The following is a 23,936-nucleotide window of genomic DNA, read 5'->3' as shown; positions in this document are numbered from 1 at the left end:
AAAAAGACTGCAAAGGCCAGACACCAACATGTGAGTGTGGTGTGGAGGTCGCAGGTGCTTAGTACGTGTCTGCCAGATAAACAAACGAGACTCCCCGGCTGTGTGATGATGCCATTGCTTTCTAAATTGTTATTTTCTAAGTTTTCTATCATGAACATGTGTAAGTTTTTACAACGCACTGTTTTTAGTATAAAAAAGCTTAAAAGCAAAGGGTGAAGAGAATGTGATTCTCTGGGTTAAGTGTCACCTGTCCCCTCAGTTTCCTGGGATGGGAGACCCGTGGGGCCAGCTCTGTGTGCTGGGTGACTCTGGGTCAGTCCTGCTCTCTGGGCTCAGCCTGGGTGGGGAGAGGATCCCATGGGCCCTCCCTTCTCAGAGGCTGCTGAGACTGCGGTGGCAGGCAGCCGGGTGGCAAGTCCCCACCAGGACCCAGCTTACCAGAACCATCCCCCGCACCACAGAGTACTTCTTCACCATCAGGGGCGGTTTCTTCTGCAGGGGGCCATCCAGGTCGTAGCACAACAGGCGGTAGGGGTCGTGCCGGCACTGCCAGGACAGAAATGTGAGAGCTGGTTGCTGCATTCTTGACTGGGACAGGCTCCCTGTCCCCAAAGGATGTCCCCTGGATCTGTGTAGGGCCCTCTATAGGGGAAGGCTGTTACTGAGATGACTGCCCCCGCACGTGACATCCACTGGCCTGGCCCTCGGGGTCCGAAGAGCATGACTGCTCCCTTGCCTTGGGAGAGGCCCTGCAGATTTGAAGATGGGAACCATGTTCCTGGATGTAGCTGTTTCCAGGTTTATGAGTCTACTTTCCACAGCATAAAGGATTCCTTCGCCTCCCCACCCCACCTCCGCTGGCTGCCCCTCTGACCTCCTCCCAGTCAGTCCAGTGCAAGGACCTGAACTGAACCCACACTTCAAGGTAGGGTCTGGCCAACCCAGAGTGGAGCTGGTCTCTCTCCCCTCCTCCATGGATATCATGGACCCATTAATACAGCTAACATGCTGTCTTCCGGCTTTACCTGCCTTCTATTTCCAGGTGCATCCAGACGTCCTGCTGAGTCACACTGATCTTTCAGTCAGTGAAAATGTGAAACCCAGAACCACACCTGGTGTTCTAGCTACCAGGGAAAGGAGATGTCAGGGAATGTTTCTGCCTTAACCAAAGACGCCCTAATGGTGGAACCCAAGTCACTGTGAAATCCGACATCGCCCTCAAAGTCTTCCTCAAATCCTGCTGCTCACTCCCTCATGGACTTTGGCCACCTCAGACCAGGCCCTGTCCCAATTCATGCTGCTCAAGGCTGGGCTGGGCCACCATGCATTTCTATCACTTAAGGACAGTTACTGTATTAGTGAACAATTGATACCCCAAGATAAGCTCTAAATTCCCACATTGGCAGGAATTATATCTGTCCTTACACAGATGGGCACAGAGCAGGTACTTAATAAATGTTCACTGAATTTAACTAAATTGGAAGTTGACTCCAAAAAACCAATGTGACTTTGATGCTACGGATCCATTAAAACGGCTCATGAGCTGTCCGCCTTTGCACAGGCTACTGTCTCTGCCAAGGACACTCATCCATCTGCCAAGACCCCACTCATCCCGGGAGGCCCTCCCTGACCCACAGGAGGTGGCAAGCACACGTTCCCTGCACACCCAGAGCTGTCCTGTCATGGCTCTCATTGGGGCCTGCTGTAGATGCTGCCACACCAGGAGCCCCTCTAGGGCCAGGCTTGTATCTGAGTCAGCAGCGGGTGCCCAGGGCCCTGCACAGGACCGGCACACAGTGGGTACTTGACAACTATCAACAAATGTTTACCGAGCCCCGAAGATCTGGTGGTGACCATTGTCTACACTCTAAATAGTCACAACAATAAATAGCCACAAACTGTGGTAAATGCCCCGAAGAAAAGGAGGTGACATTCATCCTGGGACAGGAGGATGAGCGGGAAAGAGAGAAGAGAGGGCGAAAGGTCGCAGACAGTAGGGAGAGTACACGCAAACGCCCCAGGAGAGAAGGAGCTGAAAGGGGGGCCCTCGGCCAGATGCTCAGCCAATCCTAGTACCGCAGGGGTCTTCCCCCGCCTCCCTCCCCACGCCCCCGGCCTCCTCACTAGGCCGGGACCAACCTGGATGCAGGGCGAGGCCCGGCCCTGCTGCCCGTGATTGTAGAGCGTGTCCAGCAGCCACTGGAGCTGTGCGGTGCTGGCGCGGTTCTGGCCCGAGACGACGCCGAACACCAGCACCTGGCTGGGGTCTCGAGGGGCGGACAGGAAGCGCTCCAGCTCCACGTCGGACACCAGGGGCGCCTTCACCGTGCACCTGCAGCCGGCCCGGACGTCCTCCCTGCGCATGAGCCGCCGCAGCACCAGCGGGCAGTCGGAGGGCGCCGCCGCCCACCTGGTGGGGCTACGCCCCTCGCGGCCCTTCTCTCTGCAAGGACGATCGCAGCGGGCAGGTGTAGACCCCCGACCCTTAGTGCCCGGCTCCAGGTGCACAAAGGCCCCACCGCAGAGTCCGGGCTGCAGGCAGGTCCTAGTCTGGCCTCCACTACCATGTGCAGTACCACCTTTGATGGGTCCCCTAACCTCTCTGGGCCTCTTTCCTCAGGTGCAAAACAGGAATAATGAGTTACTCCTTCATCCATCCATTCAATCAACAAACACTTTGGTGGCACCTTTAACTCCTTTCTCTCACACCCCACGTCCCATCCAATCTATCCGCAAGCCTGTCCTCCCTACATTGCAGACAGACCTAGATTCTGACCACTTCTCCTCCCCTCTAACGTCGTCCAAGCTTCCCTCCTTTCCTGCCTGGATGCCAGCCAGCACCTCCCGATGGGCTGTGCTCTCTTCCCACAGCACAGTCACTACTCACTTCAAAGCCTTCCAGTGGCTTCCCACCTTTTACAGGATAAAAGCCAAAGTCTCCACAGTGCCCTTCAAGGCTGTGCAGGATCTGGCCCGTTTCATCCTCCTTTGCTCTCTCATTCTCCCATTCTTGCCTTGCTCATTGCACTCCAGCTGCACTGGCCTCTGCTTATCCTCCAACCTCAGGGCCTTCGCCCGTGCTGTTCCTTCTGCCTGCTTTGCTCTCACCCGTAGAGCCACACTACCACACCTCCTTTGAGTCTTTATTCAAAGGTCACCTTCTTAGTGATACTCACTTTCTGACCACCTCACTGCATCCCTCCACCCCCAATACTCTTTCCCTTCCCTGCTTTATTTTTCTCCAAAGCATTGCTCACTGTCTAACAGTATGTATCTTATTTACTTTATTATTGTACTTCTCTGTCCCACTAGAATGCAAGTTTCATGAGTTCATGAATTTGGACTGTTTTTCTCAGTGCAGTAGTAGCACTTGGCAAACAGTAAAGATTCAATAGAGATTCAATAAATATTCAAGCAAATATTTATCGGGCACCTACTATGTGCCAGACACTGTACCGACTGCTGCAAGGACTGTGAAGGCTGTTGTATTCAGATGTGAATAAGCACCATCTGAATATAAAGTGCTGCTATGATTTTATTTTTCTCATTGCTCATTGCTGCCTTACATCATGTTTAGCATTTTCCAGCATCCACAGCCCTTGGAATAGAGATTGTCTTGGTTATATTGTTGGGTGGGAGGGGGGAGAGGGAGGATGGAGGGAGGTTTCGGTAATGGGCCACAATAATCAACCACATTGTATATTGACAAAATAAAATAAAATAAAATAAAATAAAATAAAATAAAATAAAAAGGAAAATAGAGATTGTCTTGGTTAATTTTGTAACAATTCTGTGGAATGGGCAAGGCAGAAACTATTATCACCATCAGAAAATAGAAAGCTGCCACCAGGTGAATGGGTTGCCCAAGTTCTTACAGTAATTAAGTGCCAAGGGCTAGGATTAGAAACCAAGTCATCCTAAAACAAGAGCAACGTAAGTAATTTACAGCTCATAGTTTTTCAGAGGCTATTTAATACTGATAAACACTTGCTGAACAACCTTGTTAAGAATATCTCTTGCTCAAGAACCTTCATGTCTGGGGTGGGGGGAAGGTTGGAACTATTAATCACAACTTATGCCAGCATAAATTCAAATGATCAAGGGTTTAAATGTGAGAAAATTAAGACATAAACTTTCTAATAAAAATATGGAAGAATTATTCCATAATTTCAGAGCAAGGAAGGACTTTAATGACTATGACTCAAAAGTGCAGAAGTCATAAGAGAAAAAGATTGATAAATTCAACTACACAATAGGAAAAAACCTCAAAATTCCTGCGGAGAGAAACTACCACAAGAAAAGAGAAAAGTCAATTGACAAACTGGGAAATATATCTGAAACTCCTCTCACAGACAAGTAGACAATTTCCCTACTATGTAAAGAATGGTACATGAATTAGAAAAAGTTAACAACTCAATAGAATATGGACAAAAGTACTGAGCAAACAATTTGCAGAAAAGAATATAAAAAGTAGGAAATGAAGGCTAATGCAGAGTTGTAAATGACCTGGCTAAAAGCACTGAAGGAGTGCCCCAACACAGAACCAATATGCAAAGAGTGGGAGATATTTTTCTTCTCTTTTTGGGGGGGCTAATCTCTGTCAAATTACTAGCTGACCACTCAGCTAACTTAAAACACAGACTTCAGTGACCACACATTACAAACAATATAGTCTTTACAAAAATAGTCTGGAAAAGCCACTAAACAACTACAAACTACAACAAGCAACAACAAACCCTATGGAGAGATAATTTAATTTTCAGTGTTACTACATTATAATATTCAAAATATTCTGTTTTCAACAAAAACATTATAAGGCATGCAAAGAAATAAGAAAGTATGGCCATTCAAAGTAAATAAAATTAATAGAAACTGTCCCTGAGGAAACCCAGATATTTGACTTACTAGACAAAGCCTTTAAATCAATTGTCCTAAATATGCTCAAAGAGCTAAAGGAAACCACGGAAAAAGAACTAAAGGCAACCTGGAGAACAATGTCCACCAAATAGAGAATATCAATTCAAATACAGAAATTATAAAAGTAACCAACCAGAAATTCTAGAGGTGAAAACAATAATTAAAATGAAAAATTCAACAGCAGATCTGAGTAGAAAGAAGAAATAATCAGCAAACTGGGAGATAGGATAAGTGAGATGATCCATTCAGAGGAGCAGAAAGAAAACAGAATGAAGAAAAATTAACAAAGCATAAGAAACCTGTGGGATACCATCAAGCATACCAACATACACATAATGGAAATCCCAGAAGGACAGGAGAAAAAGGAACAGAAAAAATATTTGAAGAAATAATTGACTACAGCTCTCTAAATTGGGTTAAAAACACAAATCTGTATATACTAAAGGCTCAACAAACTCAAAGTAGGATAAATTTAAAGAGATCCACATTGACAGACATGATAATTGTCAAAAGACAAAGACGAAGAGAATCTTTAAAGCAACATGAGAGAAACAACCCATCACATTCAGGGAATCCTCAATAAGATTATCAACCAATTTTTTTTTTACCAGAAAGTGTAGAGACCAGAAGACAGTGGGATGACATATTTAAAGTGCTACTAGGGGAAAAAAGAAAAATCTCAACCTAGATTTCTATATTGAGCAAACTGTCCTTCAGAAATGAAGGAGAAATTAAGACATTCCCAAGTAAACAAAAGCTGAGGGAGTTTGTCCAGACCAGTAGGTCTGCCCCACAAAAAAATGCTAAAGCGAGTCCAGGTTGAAATGAAAGGATACTAGACAGTAACTTGAGGTTGTACGAAGAAATAAAAACACTGGTAAAGGTAACCACATAAATAAATATAAAAGCAGTTTTATTTTCCATATAATTTTAAAAGAAAAATGCATAAAACAATAATTGTAAATATATGTTAATAGCACATAATGTATAAAGATGTTATTTATGACAATAACAACATAAAGCAGGAGGGGGAGAGGAAATGAAGCTGTAAAGGAACAGAGACTTTTGTATACTATTGAAGCTAAGTTGGGATTAATTCCAACTAGATTATTATACATTGAAGATGTTAATTGAAATCCCCAGGGAGACCACTAAGAAAATAAATAAAAATATACAAAAGTGGAAATGAGAAGAGAATCAAAATCATACACTAAAATAATTAACTAAACACAAAAAAGTCAATAATGGAGGAATTGGGGAACAAAAAAGATATAAGATTTGTTAAAAACCAATAGCAAAAGGACAGAAATCCTTCCTAATCAGTAATTACTTTAAATGTAAATGGATTTAAAGTTTCAGCAAAAGGGAGAGATTGGCAGAATGAAACACAAACAAGCAACAGCAACTCTGTGATCCAACTATGTTCTCCACAAGAGATTCATTTTAGATTAAACATATACCTAAGGTGAAAATGAAAATTGTTTGGAAACAAACATTTCAAGCAAATGAAAACCAAAAGAAAGCAGGCATGGCTAAATTAATATCAGGCAAAAATAGACTTTAAGTAAAAAAATTACAGAAGACAAACAAGACCATTATATATTGAGAAAACAGTTATACATGTAACTAAGGGTCTCTAAATATATGAAGCAAAAACTGACAGAATTGAAGGGAAAAACAGACAATTCTACAGCAATAGTTGGAGACTTTAACACCCCATTTTCAATAACAGACACCATAACTAGCAAAAAGATAAACAAGAAAATGGAAGACCTGAAGAACACTAGAAACCAACTAGACCTAAAATACATATATATATAATATTCAACATAAGTATACATTCTTCCCAAGGGCACATAGAACATTCTCCAGGATGGACTGTATATTAGGCCACAAAACAAGTCTCAATAAATTTAAAAAGACCTAATATATCTTCTTTAAGCACAATGGAATGAAATTAGAAATCATGAACAGAAGAAAATTTGGAAAATTCACAAATATGTAAAATTAAGCAACACATTCTTAAACAACCAGTGGGTCAAAGAACGAACATCAAGGGAAATTAGAAAATACGTTGAGATAGATGAAAACAAAACACAACATACCAAAACTTAGGAGATACATTAAGAATAGTACTTAAGAGGACGATTTATAGCTGTAAATGCCTACATTAAAAGAGAAGAAAATCTCAAATCAGTAACATAATCTAACTTGACTTTACACTAGAAAAAGAACAAACTAAACCCAAAGCTGGCAGAGGAAAGGAAATAATAATGATTAAAGTCAAGGTAAATAAAATAGAGAATAGCAAAACAATAGATACAACAACAAAAAGTTAGTTCTTTAGATAGAGCAGCAAAATTGAACAATCTTTACTAGACTGACTAAGAAAAAAGGATACTCAAATTATTAAAACAAAAAATGAAAAGTAGAACATTACTACCAAACTTACAGAAATAAAAAGAACTATAAGAGGATACTGTGGACTACTGTACACCAACAAATAGATGTCCTAAAAGAAATGGACAAATTCCTAGAAATACACAAACCACTAAAATTAACTCAAGAAGAAATACAAAATCTGAATAAAACTCTAACAAGTAAGAAGATTAAACCGGCAATCAAAAAACCTCCCAACAAAGAAAAACCTGGGACTAGATGGTTTTATTTGTGAATCCTACCAAACATTTAAAGAAGAACTAACACCAATCCTTCTCAAACTCATCTAAAAAATAAGAGACAAGGGAAGATTTCCAAACCCATTCTATGAGGCCAGCACTACCATGATACCAAAGCCAGATGAAGACACTACAAGAAAAGAAAAACGCAGACAAATATCTCTTACAAACATAGATGCAAAAATGCTCAACAAACTACTAGCAAACCAAATTTAACAGCATATGAAAAGGATTATACACCATGACCAAGAGCCATTTGCCCAAGGACTGCGAGGGTGAATTCAACATACAAAGATCAATCAGTGTAATACACCACATTAATAGAATGAAGGGAAAACCCCACGTGATCATATCCACTGATGGAGAAAAGCATTGGACAAAATCCAACACCCTTTCATGATAAAAAACAGCCAACAAACTAGGAATAGAAGAAAACTTCCTCAACGTGATAAACAGCATTTATTAAACACCATATTCAATTGGGAAAGACTGAATGCTTTACTCCTTAGAGATCAGGAACAAGACAAGGACACCCATTTTCACTACCTCTATTCAATTTTGTACTGGATGTTCTAGCTAGAGCAATTAGACAAGAAAAGAAATAAAAGGCATCTAATTAGAAAGAAATAGGTAAAACTATTTCTATTCCCAGATATAATCTTATGTATAGAAAATCCTAAAGAATACACACACACACACACACACACACACACACAATTTAGAACCAATAAATTCAGTAAAGTTGCAGGATAAAAGATCAATATTCAAATATCAGTTGTATTTCTATGCATTAGCAATGAACAATCTGAAAAGGAAATTAAGAAAATAATCCCATTTATATGTTCCTAACACAAAGAGGTGGCAATGTTTGAGGCGATAGATATGCTAAATACCCTGATATGATCATTGCTCACTGTATAAATGTACCCAAATAACACATTATACTCCAAAAATATATACAGTTATCATGGGTCAAGTGAGAAAAAATAAATTAAAAAGAAAAAAATTTCAGAGACAGAAGTATATTAGAGGTTACCAGAAACTGGGGGAAAGAAATAATGAGAAGTCACTGCTTAATGGGTACAGAGTTTATGTTTAGGATGGCAAAAAAGTTTTAGGAATAGATAGAGGTGTGGTCACACAGCACTGTGAATGTAACTAATCCTTTCAACTGTATGTGTAAAAATGCTTAAAAGGAAGGGGCTGGCCAGTTAGCTCAGTTGGTTAGAGCACAGTCTTGTAACATCACCGTCAAGGGTTTGGATCTCTATACCAGCCAGCTGCCCCCCCCCCCAAATGCTTAAAAGGCAATCCTTATATTATATATATTTTACTACAATAAAAATAAATAAATAAGAAGAAAAAAGAAAATAATTCCATTTATAATAGCATCAAAAAGGATAAAATATTTAGGAATAAATTTAACCAAAGGGTGAAAGGCTCATACAGCAAATACTACAATGAAAACATTGTTGAAAGAAATTTTTTAAAAACCTAAATAAACGGAAAGACATCATGTTCCTTCCTTTCTTTTTTCCTTTTATTTTGTTTCTATTGACAATAATTGTACATATTTACAGGATACAGCATGTTTCTATACATGTACACAATGTATAGTAATCAAAGCAGGGTAATTGGCATATCCATCACCTCTATACATTCACCATTTCTTCATGGTGAGATCATTCAAAATCCTCTCTTCTAGCTATTTTGAAATATACAGTACAGTATTGTTAACCACAGTCACCCTGCTGTGCAGTAGAACACCAGAACTTGTTCCTCCTATCTAACTGTAACTTTGTATCCGCTGACCAATCTCTCCTTATACCTCCTACTGTCCCCACCCTTGGGTAACCACTATTCTACTCTTTACTTCTACAAGATCAACTTCTTTAGATTCTACATATGAGTGAGATCATACGGTGTTTGTCTTTCTGTGCCTGGCTTACTTCATTTAACACAATGTCCTCCAGGTTCATCCATGTTACCACAAATGACAGGATTTTATTCTTTTTTAAATGGCTAAATAGTTTTCCATTGTGTATATATACCACGTTTTCTTTGTCCATTCATTTGTTAATGGACACTTAGGTTGATTCCATATCTTGGCTATTATGAATAGCACTGCAGTAAACATGGTAGTGCAGATATCTCTTTGACATACTGATTTCATTTCTTTTGGATATATACCCAGTAGTGGGATTGCTGCATTACATGGTAGTTCAGTTTTCAATATTTTGAAGAACCACCATACTGCTTTCTGTAATGACTGTAATAACTATACTAATTTACATGCACACCAACAGTGGATAACAGCTCCCCTTTCTCCAAATCCATGTCAGCACTTTTTTTATGTCATTTTTATATAGCCATCTAACTACGTTGAGGTTTTGATTTGCATTTCCCTGATGATTAATGATGTTGAGCCTTTTTTCATATACCTGTTGGCCATTTGTATGTCTTCTTTTGAGAAATATCTATTCATAACTTTTGCCCATTTTATAATTGGATTATTTGGGTTTTTGCTATTGAGTTGAGTTCTTTACATACAGTTATGTGACACCTAATGAGGTTTTGGTCAACAACGGACCACATATACAATGGTGGCTGTACCATATAGCCTAGGTATTGACATCTTAACAATATTTAGTCTTTCAAAAGGTCAATATCCCTGATAGATGCAAAAATCCTCAACAAAATACTAGCAAACCAAATCCAGGACCACATTAAAAACATCATTCACCACAATCAAGTTGGATTCATCCCAGGGATGCAAGGATGGCTCAGCATATGCAAAGCAGTAAATGTGATACACCACATCAACAGGACGAATGATTAAAACCATATGGCCATCTCAATAAATGCAGAAAAAGCAGTTAACAAAATCCAGCATCTCTTCATGATAAAAATGCTCAACAAATTAGGCATTGAAGAAACTTACCTCAACACAACAAAGACCAGTTACAACAAACCCATAGCTAATATCATACTCAAGAGTTCAGTATGGTTGTGGTTCCTTGTTCTACTTTATTTTTCTTGTTTTGTCTCCTAGCATGGACCTGAGGTTAAACTGTGTAGAGGATTCTTGAAGCAAATGTACTTCACAGGGCCTAGTTTTCCAAAGCCTTGCATTTTCAAATATTGACCTTGTGGAGGACAGGAAATTTTCCTCAGGCTATAAAGTCTCTGGTGTGAGATAATGATTTGTGGCACAGCAAGGTTGCAGGCTCAAGGACAGACTAGTTACTGATTGTTATGTAAAGATACTGGAAAATTGCTGGAGGGAGAAGGAATGTTTGCTAAGATCAAGCTTTTGTTGATAGGACCACTTAATTGCCTTACTGGAATGTCATCTGACTTGTTTCACTGAAAGTTACCAGCCTATATTGTTAAACCATAACCCCACCTATGTTCTCTTCCTTTAACTTCCTGGTCTGGAAAATAAATGCAGGAAGAGAACCACAATTCAGGGTTAATTTCCCAAGGAAGGGATGCCTCTCAATGGAGGGTCCCGGGAAGATTAACCATTTTGGGGTCTCTCATTGCTCAGAAGAGATGGGCTTTGAGTAATCCTTTGCATCTCCATCACCCAGGGGAAGAGGGATGACAAATCCGTGGGGGGCAAAGCAACAAAACTGAACTTTGAGAACTGAGCAGCAGAAATGGTGAGTGAAAATTTTCAGGAAAGACCTTCCTTTTAGCCACAGGACATCGAAAAGGGATCCCTGTGATCCTGGGAGTGTAGAGAGTCCTCTTTTTATTTTCTCTTTCATCCCTCCTGGCTCTGCCCCAAGGACAGTCCCAGTGGTAGAATTGCACTGCTGTGGCAGTGGCAGCAATGACATGGGCACCTGGAAACTCTGAGGGAGAGCCTATCCTCTGGATAAAGGAACTGGGGAAGAGGCCCCTGGTGTGCAGGGTGCAGGTGGGGTCTTCAATATTTTAAAAATCTCTCTTCTGCTTCCTCACCCTATGGCAGGCCCAGTCATGGAAAATTTTGAGAATGCCAGTGGCCACAACTCTGAGAAATCCTCAGTTTTTACCTAGAACATTAAAAAATATTGGAGAGGGCCATCCCCTAATTTCATGTATAAATTGACATAAGTCCTGGGCTCATGCTCAAGTTGTGCATGCATAGAACACCCCCAAAATGCACAGTAAAACTTTGGGAACTGAACTACCATGTCAACCACTGCCCAAATTCCAGAGTAACTCCTGGAGTAGCATGTGAGGGGCAGATCTAAATGGCACTGTAAAGGCTTTAAAAATTGAACTGACATTGGAACTACCACCCATAGAAGGCAAGACAGAACTTGGAGTCTGACCCTAGCCAGGTTGGTTGTCTTCTAAAACAAACAAACAAAATCAAAATTCTCGGGCCGGCCCGTGGCTCACTCGGGAGAGTGTGGTGCTGACAACACCAAGTCAAGGGTTAAGATCCCCTTACCGGTCATCTTTAAAAAAAAAAAAAAAATCAAAATTCTCTAGAGAATTTTAAAAGGATCCAGAGTTTGACAAATAATATACAAAATGTTCAGATTATAAACCAAAATTACTTGACATACCCTAAATCAAGAAAATCTATGAAAAGGAAATGACAGATGCCAAACTTGAAATGACCCAGATGCTGGAATTATTGAGAGCTTTAAAAGGAAGATATTATAAAAATCCTTAATGAAATAAACGGAAAGATAGAGGCTATCTTCTAAGAAATAGAAAATGTAAAAACTAAAATAAAATGAAAGTTTTAGAACTGATATCAATATCTGAAATACAAAAATGTATTGGATGGGCTCAACAGCAGTATGGAGAACACAGAGGAAAGAGTGAGGAAATTCCAAGATAGACTAATTGAAATAATCCTATTTGAAAAACAGAGACAAAAATGATTGAAAAAATAAATAAATAAACAGGCACCTCTGGCTTCATCCACCGGCCAATGAAATCATCCCCTCCATCCGCAGGGGCAGGATCAGGAGCTCACCCAGTTGCAGGTGCAAGCACTATGGGATAATGTGAGGTCCCAAGCTGTGGCTGTGGACATACTGAAAATTAGAAATATCCTCTGGAAAACTGACCAGATTTGCAGATGGCTCTGCTGTCGTATGGTCATGTGACACTGCAGTGATATTCACAGCTGTCAGTAAAGCAAAACCTTCACCTTCCAAGTTCAGGCCTTTGGTGGTTGACTACAGACAGAAGCCTGCTGGAGCAGGTAGAATTCCCACAAACTATCTTAGAACAGAGATTGGTTCTTCTGATAAAGAAATTCTTACTAGTCAAATAATGGATTGTTCAATTAGACCTCTCTTTCTGGCTGGCTACTCCTATAATACAGATGTGTGATCTGTTAGCAGTAGATGGTGTTAATGAACATGATGTCCTAGCAGTTATGGTGCTTCTGTAGCCCTCTCATTATCAGATATTCCCTGAAATGGACCTATTGGGGCAGTTCAAGTAGGAATGATTGATGGAGAATGTGTTGTTAACCCAACATGAAAAGAAATGTCTTCCAGTACTTTAAATCCAATAGAAAAACTAAAATGGAACACAGAAAGATAGTCAATCCAAAAGAAGCTAGGAAAAGGGAAAGAGAGGAAGAAAAAAAGCAGAGATTACAAACAGAAAATAACAAAATGGTAGATAAATACAACAATATCAATAATTATATTAAATGTAAATGGTCTAAATATACTAATTAAAAGACATAGTATTAGATTGGATAAAAATACTACTATTTTATATCCTGTCTACAAGAAACCCACTTTAAATATAATGATATAGACATATTAAAAGTAAAAGTATAAAAAAGTTATACAATGCAAACACTAATTAAAAAAAGCTGGAATTGGCATATTATCAAAGTAGGTTATAGAAAAAGAAAAATTACTAGGTACAAAGAAAGATATTACATAATGATAAAAGGGTTAATTCAACAAAAAGACATAATAATCCTAAATGTGCTATACCTAACAACATAGCTCAAAGATGTATGAAGCAAAAAATGATTGAACTTGAAGGAAAATAGACAAATTCACAATCATACTTGGAAACATAAATACTCCTTTCTCAGGAGTGTTCCTCAGTAGAACAAAAATACAGAAAATCAATAGGATATAGAAGACCTTAACAATGCTATCAACCAACTTGATGTCATTGACATTTATTCAAGACTCCACCCAATAAGAGCATCCCAAAATTTGTGGGATGCAGATAAAACATTGCTTAGAGGGAAAGTTACAGAATAAAATGCTTACAGATGAAGGGTCTTCAAAAAGTTCATGAAAAGATTCATGTTATCTATTAATGCCATTTTTTCACAAACTGTTTAAAGTACCCCCATATTAGAAAATAAGGCCTCAAACTAATAATCTACAGCTAGAAAAAAGCAAATTAAATACAAAAGAATAGAGAAGGAAGATAGAAATAAAGAGCAGAAATCAATGGAACTGAAAACAGAAAAATAGAGAAAATCAATAGAACCAAATGCTGATTTTTTTGAAAAGATCAATAAAATTTATAAAACTATAGCTAGACTGATCAAGATTTATAAAAAAAGACACAAATTAGTTTATCAGTATCAGAAATTAAATAGGGTATATCACTAAAGATGCTATAGACATTAAATGTGAATATGGAAAAATAAAACAAACAAAAAAGCTCCATGCATTTAATTCAATAACTTAGATAAAATGGACCAATTCCTTTAAAGACACAAACTACAAAAATACACTCATGAAGAAACAGATAACCAGAATAGTCCTATATTTATTAAAGTAATTTTTTCTTCCATCTTATTTTATTTTTTTATAACAAGGATATACATATTTATTTGTTCAAATAACAAATACATAAACTGAATAACAGATGAATAACAAAATACTCTGTAGAAAGTAGGGCTTCAAATTGTCACAAAAACTGTTGATGTAAAACTTATTAAAATAAAATTTACATATTTCATTTTATAATCTTTATAATTATTTGAAATAGCTCTCCAAAGTCTTCCAAAAGCATGCAAATATCAAATTAATTTCAACAGAGGAAGATGAATAAACTTTTCAAAGGTAAATTAATATCTAAGCATATCAACAAATTCACTTAATAAAAAGAAATCAAGAACAGAAATTAAATATCTAAGTTTAGCAACATAAATTTAAAAACATAAAGTTTAGCATGAAAAATCAATAAAACAGAATATAAACCTAAGGGCACTTCAAAAAGTTCATGGAAAAATAGAATTGAAAGATAACAAAAAACTTTCCATGAACTTGTTATTTTATTTGTTTGTTTAAATTTTTCCTTTTTTTGTTTTTAAAAAACTAAGATCATGGAAAATATGTTCTTTGACCACAATAACATAAGGAAGTTTAGAAAACTCACAAATGTGTGGAAATTAAACTCTCCTAAATAAACAATGGGTAAAAAGAAAAATCACAGGGAATTGAGAAAGTACTTTGAGATAAAGATCAAAGTGTAACATATCAAAATTTATAGGGTGCAGGGCTCATGTAGTGCTTAGAGGAAAATTTATACTTGTAAACACCTATATTAAAAATAAGAAAAATCTCAAGTCAGTAATGTAAACTTCTACCTTAAGAAAATAGAAAAAGTCAAGCAAACTAAAACAAAAGCAAATATAAGTAGGAAATAACAAAGATTACAACAGAAATAAATGAAATAGGGAATTAAAAGAAATAGAGAAAATCAACAAAATCAAAAGTTGATTCTTTAAAAAAGGTCAACAAAATTTGCAAACCTTTATCCAGATTGACCAAAAAAAGGAGAGAGAAAGACTGAAATTACTAAAATCAGAAATAAAGTAGGGGCATTATTACATTGTCACTATGGCTTTTTGTGATGGTAAGGTTTAATTTCTTTCTCTTTCTTGTTTGCATTTTTTTCTACCAGCGAGTTTTGTTCTTTCTTGTATATTCATGGTAGTAATTGTTTTTCAAATTCCAGATGAAGGACTTCCTTGAAGATTTCTTGTAGGGCTGGTTGTGTGGTAGTGAACTCCTGTAGCTTTTGTTTGTCTGGAAAATACATTATTTTCCCCTCATTTCTGAAGGATAGTCTTGCTGGGTACAATATTCCTGTTTGGTAGGTCTTTTCTTTTAGTATTTTGAAAACATCATCCCATTTTCTTGTGGCCTGTAGAGCTTCTGTTGAGAAGTCTGCTGTTAGTCTGATAGGGGCTCCTTTATAGGTGACTTGACACTTTTCTCTCTCTTCTTTCAAGACTCTCTCTTTGTTTTGAGCTTTGCCAGTTTGACTATAATGTGTCTTGGTGAAAATCTTTTTGGCTTGAATCTGTTTGGGGATGTTTGAGCCTCCTGGATCTGAAGGTTCATGTCTCTCCCTATACCTGGGAAGTTTTCCATTATTATTTTGTTGGATATGTTTCCCATGACTTTTCCTTTATTCTCCTCTTCTGGAACACCCATGATTCAAGGGTTTGTGCACTTAATTTTAAGGTTGCCTGCTAGCTCTCTTAGATTTTCTTCATTTTAAAAATTCTTTTTCCTTTTTTTGGTCTGCCCAAGTTATTTCAAAAAGACTATCTTCAAGATCAGAAATTCTTTCTTCTGCTTGTTCTAGCCTGCTGCTTAAGCTCTTGGTTGTGTCTTTTATTTTGTTGAGTGAATCTTTCATTTCTACAAGTTCTGCTACATTCTTTTTAAGGTATTAATCTCTTTGTAAATTTCCTCCTTCATAATCTGGATTTTTTTCTCATTTCATTATGCTGTCTAATGGAGTATGAAGGTTAATTCTAGATGTCAACTTGGTTAGATGAAGGAATGCTGGGAAACCTGGTAAAGCAATCTTTTCAGGTGTTTCCAGCAGAGATTAGTATAAGAGTCTGAGTGGCATGGGTGGGAAAGATCCACCTTCAGTGTGGGTGGGAACCATCCAATCCACTGGGGGTCTGGAGAGAACAAAAGACAGAGGAAAGAGGTGAAGCTTTCTCTCTCAATCTGCTGGAGCTGGGATACACTCTGGTCTTCTGTCTGTGGACATCAGAGCTTGAGACTCTTCAGCTTTTGGGTTCCAGAATTTACACCAAGGACACCATCAGCTTCCCTGGTTCTGAGGCCTTTGGACTTGGACTGAGCCATACTACCAGCATCTGGTTTATAGACGTCCTATTGTGGGACCTTTCTTCATAGCCACGTGAGCTAATTCCCCTAATAAATTCCTCTCATATAATTATAACATATCCTATTGATTCTGTCTCTCTGGAGAACCCTGACTAATACACAGATTCTTCTCATATCTCAGTGTCTTTCCTTAAGATTGTTGCTTGGAATTCCTTCTCAGTCATTTCAAGAGTTTCCTGCTGTATAGAGTCTGATATTTGAGAATTACTGTATTCTTTTGGAGGTGTCATATTTTCTTGGGTTTTCATATTTTTAGTATCTCTGCATTGATGTCTGGTCATCTGGTAGAGCAGTTGCTTCTTCTATTACTCTGGAGTAAGCTTTGAGGAGAGAGGTATCCTCTCTTTTTTCTGGTCTCCACTGGTGACTCTCTTCTGTCAATGCTGTCAAGTGTCCAGTGGGCTGCCTGCACAGTGGCTATGGGTGCTGTTGTGATGTTAAGCCACTTTTTTGGCAGCTGTGGCTGTGACAGTGGCTGTGGTGGGCCTCCCAAGCATGCTGTCTTGTCTGCTTTGGGGTGGAGGGTACTGCCCTTGGTTCTTTTCCTAGGACCCCAGACATGCTCTCTGGTCTGCTTCTGGGCAGAGAGGGCTGCAGCCCACAGCTCCTTGCCTAGGGCCCCAGGCATGCTTTCTTGCCTGCTTCCTAAAGTAATTAAGTGTATTTTTAAAAACTTTCCTACAGGGCCGACCCCATGACTTACTCAGGAAAGTGCAGCCCTGGGAACGCAGCGGCACTCCCATCGCGGGTTCGGATCCTATATAGGGATGGCCGGTGCACTCACTGGCTGAGTGCGGTGCAGGCGACATCACACCAAGGGTTGCAATCCCCTTACCGGTCACAAAAAAAAAAAAAAACTTCCCTACAAAGGAAACTCTAGCTGAGATGGTGTCACTGGTGAATCCTATCAAACATTTAAGAAAAACAAAACAACACACCAATTTCAACATAAAATATAAGAGGAGGGAATACTTTCCATCTCATTTATTAGGTCAACATTACTCTGATAAACCAGACAAAAACATTACAAAAAAAGAATACTACAGACCAATACCCTCATAAGTAAAGATGAAAAAATCCTCAACAAAATATTAGAAAACAGAATCTAGCAATACAGAAAAAGAATAATACATTGTGATCAAGTGGAATTTATCCCAAGAATGCAAGGCTGGTTCAACATTTGAAATAAGTGTAATTCACCATATTGACAAAATAGAATACAGAAAAAGACCCACACAAATATGACCCATTGATTTTTTTACAAAGGTGCAAAGACAAAATTGAATATCCATAGGCAAAACAAACTTCAACCCATATATTGTATGTTATACAAAAATTAACTCAAAATGGATCACAGACCTAAATATAAAATATAAACTATAAAACTTTTAGAAGAAAACATAACATTTCACCTTTGTGAAATTGTGTTGGGCCACTGCTTCTCAATCTTGACACTACTGACATTTTGGACTGTATAATTATTTGTGTGGGGAGATGTTTTGTGCACTGTAGGATGTTTACCAGCATCTCTGGCCCCTATTCACTATGTGGCAGTAGCACCTCCTCCCCAGTGATGATCATCAAAAGATGTCTCCAAACTTTGTCAAATGTCCCCTAGGGGGCAAAATTACCTCTAGTTGAGACAAAGAGTTTTTAGACATTATACCAAAGTACAATCTAGAAAAGAGAAAAATTCATAACATTAAATTTCATCAAAATAAACTTTTCTCTGTAAATACCTTGTTAAGAGAAATGAAAAATCAAGCTAAAGGCTGGAAGAAAATATTTCAAGTCACATATCTGGTCAAGGACTTATATCTAGAATAAAGAACTCTCAAAACTCAACCATAGACCCACACCTTTCACCATACACTAAAGTCAACTCAACATGGATTAAAGAATTAAATATACACCCTGAAACAATAAAACTTCTTAAAGAAAACACAGGAGAAACACTTCAGGAAGTAGGACTGGACACAGACTTCATGAATATGACCCCAAAAGCACGGGCAACCAAAGGAAAAATAAACAAATGGAATTATATCAAACTAAAGAGCTTCTGCACAGCAAAAGAAACAATTAAAAGAGTTAAAAGACAACCAACAGAGTGGGAGAAAATATTTGCAAAATATACATCTGACAAAGGATTAATATCCAGAATATACAAGGAAGTCAAACAACTTTACAAGAATAAAACAAGCAACCCAATTAAAAAATGGGCAAAAGAGCTAAGTAGGCATTTCTCTAAGGAAGATATACAAATGGCCAACAGACATATGAAAAAATGCTCAACATCACTCAGCATTCAGGAAATGCAAATCAAAACTACACTGAGATACCATCTCACCCCAGTGAGGATGGCTAAAATCCAAAAGACTCTGAACAATAAATGCTGGGGAGGTTGCAGAGAAAAAGGAACTCTCATACATTGTTGGTGGGACTGCAAAATGGTGCAGCCTCTATGGAAAATGGTATGGAGGTTCCTCAAACAATTGCAGATAGATCTGCCATATGACCCAGCTATCCCACTGCTGGGAATATACCCAGAGGAATGGAAATCATCAAGTCGAAGGTATACCTGTTCCCCAATGTTCATCGCAGCACTCTTTACAATAGCCAAGAGTTGGAACCAGCCAAAATGTCCATCATCGGATGAGTGAATACGGAAAATGTGGTATATCTACACAATGGAATACTACTCAGCTATAAAAACAAATGAAATACTGCCATTTGCAACAACATGGATGGACCTTGAGAGAATTATATTAAGTGAAACAAGTCAGGCACAGAAAGAGAAATACCACATGTTCTCACTTATTGGTGGGAGCTAAAAATAAATAAATAAATTCACACACACACCAAAAAAACCGGGGGGAGGGAAGAAGACATAACAATTACAATTCCTTGAAGTTGATACGACAAGCAAACAGAAAGGACATTGTTAGGTGGGAGGGGGGAGAGGGAGGAGGGAGGGAGGTTTCGGTAATGGGCCACAATAATCAACCACATTGTATATCGATAAAATAAAATTAAAACACACACACACAAAAAAAATAAACAAAACAAAAAAGAAGACAAATAGCAAAAAATTTTGACACTTCACCAGAGAAAATATATGAGGTAAATAAACCCATGAAAAGCTGCTCAACATCATTAGTTATTAGGGAAATACAAATAAAATGATAATAGAAAATCACTACAGGTCTATTAGAATAACTTTAAAAAATAAACCTCACAATACCAAGTACTAACAAAGATTCAGAGCAACTGGAAGACTCATACATTGTTGGTGGGAATGCATAATGGTACAGCTACGTGGGAAGACAGTTTGGCAGTATTTTGTCAAGTTAAACATGCATTTACTATATGACCCATCAATCTAGCTCTTAAGTATTTACCCAAGTGAAATGAAAACCTATGCTCAGATAAAAATCTGCTCACAAGTATTTACAGCAGTTTTCTTCACCGTCACCAGAAACTGAAAACAATCCAAACGTTTTTCAGTGATTGAGTGCATAAACAAAATTTTGCCCATCCATTGCATGTAATATATGCAGAAAAGAGTTAACATTAGAAGACCGGAGGCTGCTATCTTTAGAAGGACTTGCTTACAAGGTTGGCTCTTGGGTAGTATCTGGGAACTTGGTACTTGAACCATTCACTGCTCTGTGGCTACACTATACAAATAATGTGGTTTATGCTGAACACCTGCTTTCCTTCTGGCAGTCTGGAATTTTAACAGTTGCTAGACAGAGAGTATCTATGTGACCAGCACCCAATAAAAACCTTGGGTTCTGAGTCTCTAATGAGCTTCTGTGAGCAGAAACATTGCCCACATATTACTACATTTTTCACTGTTGGAGAAAGGAGTATGCTTGGTGTGTCCCCTTGCCTGTGTATGGTTTCCTTCAGATTCTACTTTTGTATTTTTCCCTTGATGATCCTATCATGTATACTTTTACTGTGATAAACCTTATCCATGAGTACAACTATGTGCTGAGTTCCATGAGTCCTAGTAAATATCTGAATGTAGAGGTGGTGTTGGGGCCCCTTGAGACAGAATACTACCCAGCAATAAAAAGAAATGAACAACATGGTGACATCTTGCATACAACACACTAAACGAAAGAAGGTAGATTCAAAAGGCTATATGCAGTATAATTCCATTTATATTACATCTTGGAACAAAGAACAGATCAGTAGTTTTCAGGGATTAAGAATGAGGGAAGGGTTGGACTCGAAAGGAGTAGCACAAGGGAATTTATTTTTTTGGTTGGGGGTGATGGAATTGTTTGCATCTTGGCTGTGGTGGTGATTACATAACTCTATGCACTTGTCAAAACTCAGACTTTTATACCAAAGTGAGTAAAAATTACCATAAATAAACTAAAAATAAATTAAAATTGAGATAAAGTCAATTACTTTTCTATGTACCAGCAACAAATAGAAAAATAAGTTAAAAATATAATTTATAATAGCATCAAAACTATTAAATACTCTAGAATAGGGCTGAGCCCGTGGCACACTCAGGAGAGTACGACACTGGGAGCGCGGCGACGCTCCCGCCGCGGGTTCGGATCCTATATAGGAATGGCCAGTGCACTCACTGGCTGAGTACTGGTCACGAAAAAGGCAATAAATAAATAAATAAATAAAATTAAAATAAATAAATAAATAAATACTCTAGAATAAATCTAATGAAAGACCTTATTCTGAAATAAGACTTCTATGCTGAAAACTATAAAATACGATAGAGATACTAGAGAATACCTAAATAAATAAAAAGACATATCATGTTCATGGACTGAAATATTCCACTATTACACAGACATTAACAATCTAATTGAAATCCCAGGACATTTAAAAAGCATTGACAGGTTGATTCTAAAATTATAGGGAAATGTAAAGAAGGGCCAAGAACAGCAAAACAACTTAGAAGAACACAGTTTGAGTACTTATTCTGCTGTATATCAGTACTAATTATAAAGCAATAATCAAGATATTTTGTATCGATAAAAGGTTGAACAAATAGAAAACAAAATAGGGAGTCCAGAAAATGACCCCTGATTTTGCACCAAAGAACTGAGGGAAAATTGCAATCTTTTCTAGAGGTAATACTGAATCAGTTAGATAAACATACAGAAAAAAATTAATACTTAGCTTCTACTTTACATCACAGACAGAAATCATTTCTAGATGGTGATTCGATATAAATGTAAAAGTTCAAACAAAAAAGCTACTAGAAAGCAACTTTGGAGAATATCATCATGTTGTTTAAGGAAAGTTCTTGAGCAGGATTTAAAAAATCTCTAATTATAAAAAAGATTGAAAATTGGGGCTGGCCCACGGCTCACTCAGGAGAGTGCAGTGCCGATAACACCAAGGCCACGGGTTCAGAGCCTATATAGGGATGGCTGGTTCGCTCCCTGGCTGAGCATGGTGCTGACAACACCAAGCTAAGGGTTAAGATCCCCTTACCGGTCATCTTAAAAAAAAAAAAAAGAAAGAAAATTGGGCATTAAATTTAATAACTCTGTTCATCAACAGACACCATTATCAGAGTAAAAGTGAAAGGATCATTTGCAATATGTATAACTGACAAAGGTCTTGTATCCACAATATATAAAGAACTCCTACAAATCAATCAAGAGAAGATAAACAATCCAGTAGAAAAATGTACAAAAGATCTAAACAGGCACTTCGCAAAGGAGAATATCCAAAATGGTCAATGAACAATTGAGAAGGTGCTCAACCTCTGTAGTCATCAGGGAAATATGAATAAAAGCCATTTCATCACTGAGAAAACACATTCCATCGTTAGTGAATGGCTATAATTGAAATGACTGACAATATCAAGCGTTGGTGAGGACATCGAGCCACTGGAACTCTCAGACACTGATGGTGGGGGTGGAGCTTGATACAACCACTGCAGAGAACAGACACTCTAGACTAGAAGCAGAACATATACTTTATGACAGCTATTTCACATCCAGGCATATGCCAATCAGAAATGAGGATCTATGTTAATAGTAACACAGTTTGTCATTATCAAAACTGTAAACAACCCAAATGTCCATCAACATTAGAATGTGTAATTTCTGGTATATTCATACAATAGATTATTGCATGACTGCTATATGTAACAACATGAATAAATCTCACAATCATAATGTTGAGCCCAAGGGGCCAGAAACCAAAGAAGACACACCGAATAGATCTATTTAAATTAAAAAAATTTAAAAAAATAAAAAATAATCTATGAGGTTAGAAATCTTCTCTCTGGGGAGGAGGGGGGGTTAGTGATTAGGAGGGACAAGAGAGGGCTTCTAAGGAGCTGGTGATGTTCTGTTCCTTGACTTGGTGGTTACAGTTCATGTTCATTTTGTGATATTCATTGAGCAATACACTTAGGGTTTGCCCATTTTCTGTGCATGTATTTTATATTTTTAAAAAGTTTAAAATATAAAAAATATATTTTTACACTTTTTCAAGTTAAGAAAAGATAAATCAGATGATGTCACTTCCTTTCCCAAAGCTATGGAATGGCTTCCTGTAACACTAACGAGGCTGCTTGATGGGACTCCTGCCTGCCTCTCTGTCCTCCACTCACATCACTGTCCCCTTTCTTCCCTACACTCCAGCCCAGCAGTCTTTTACTGCCCCTCACACCTACCAAACTTGTTCTGTCTCAGGGCCTTTGCACTTGCTGCACCCTCTGCCTGATGTTCCTTCCCCACATCTGCTTGTTTCTCATCCTTCATGTCTCCTTTTAAATATCACCTCCTCAGAACTGCCTTCCCTGACCCCTCAACAGGATGGAGCCCATCCCACCCCACCTCCCAGTCATTCTCGATCCCAGGGGACAGGGAGCATTTTCTACAGACGGCAGGACAGAAAACATTCTAGGCTTGCAGGACAGATGGTCTGTCACAAGTACTCCACACTTGTGCGGTGGTGATAGGGAAATGATGAGCGTGGCTGTGTTCACAGAAGACCTTACTCACGGAGACTGACATTTGAATTCCATATCGTTTCACATGTCATGAAACAGCCTTCTTTTGATATTTTTCCCCCAAGCACTTAAAAATGTAAAAACCATTCTTAGCTCACCCTTTAAAAAGTGGGCGGCAGGGCCAGATCCGACCCACAGCCAACCCCGGCTCTAACCCATTACTGATTTTTC

At 38.3% G+C, this 23,936-nt stretch overlaps 1 protein-coding gene across 1 annotated transcript in view; it reads right to left on the bottom strand.

Annotated features, from left to right (window-relative positions):
* C11H3orf20 (chromosome 11 C3orf20 homolog) overlaps positions 1–23,936 on the bottom strand; it is an 84,077-nt gene that overhangs the window by 11,415 nt on the left and 48,726 nt on the right. The window contains exons 11-12 of the mRNA XM_063115453.1: positions 2,140–2,443; positions 439–546 (exon numbers count right to left, since the gene is read on the bottom strand). Coding sequence (XP_062971523.1) covers positions 439–546; positions 2,140–2,443 — 412 coding nt within the window. The remainder of the gene's footprint in view (positions 1–438; positions 547–2,139; positions 2,444–23,936) is intronic.

The sequence above is a fragment of the Cynocephalus volans genome, chromosome 11, assembly GCF_027409185.1.
Source record: "Cynocephalus volans isolate mCynVol1 chromosome 11, mCynVol1.pri, whole genome shotgun sequence".
In the NCBI taxonomy this organism is placed as follows: Eukaryota; Metazoa; Chordata; class Mammalia; order Dermoptera; family Cynocephalidae; genus Cynocephalus; species Cynocephalus volans.
This window is presented reverse-complemented; position numbering and strand designations above follow the sequence as displayed.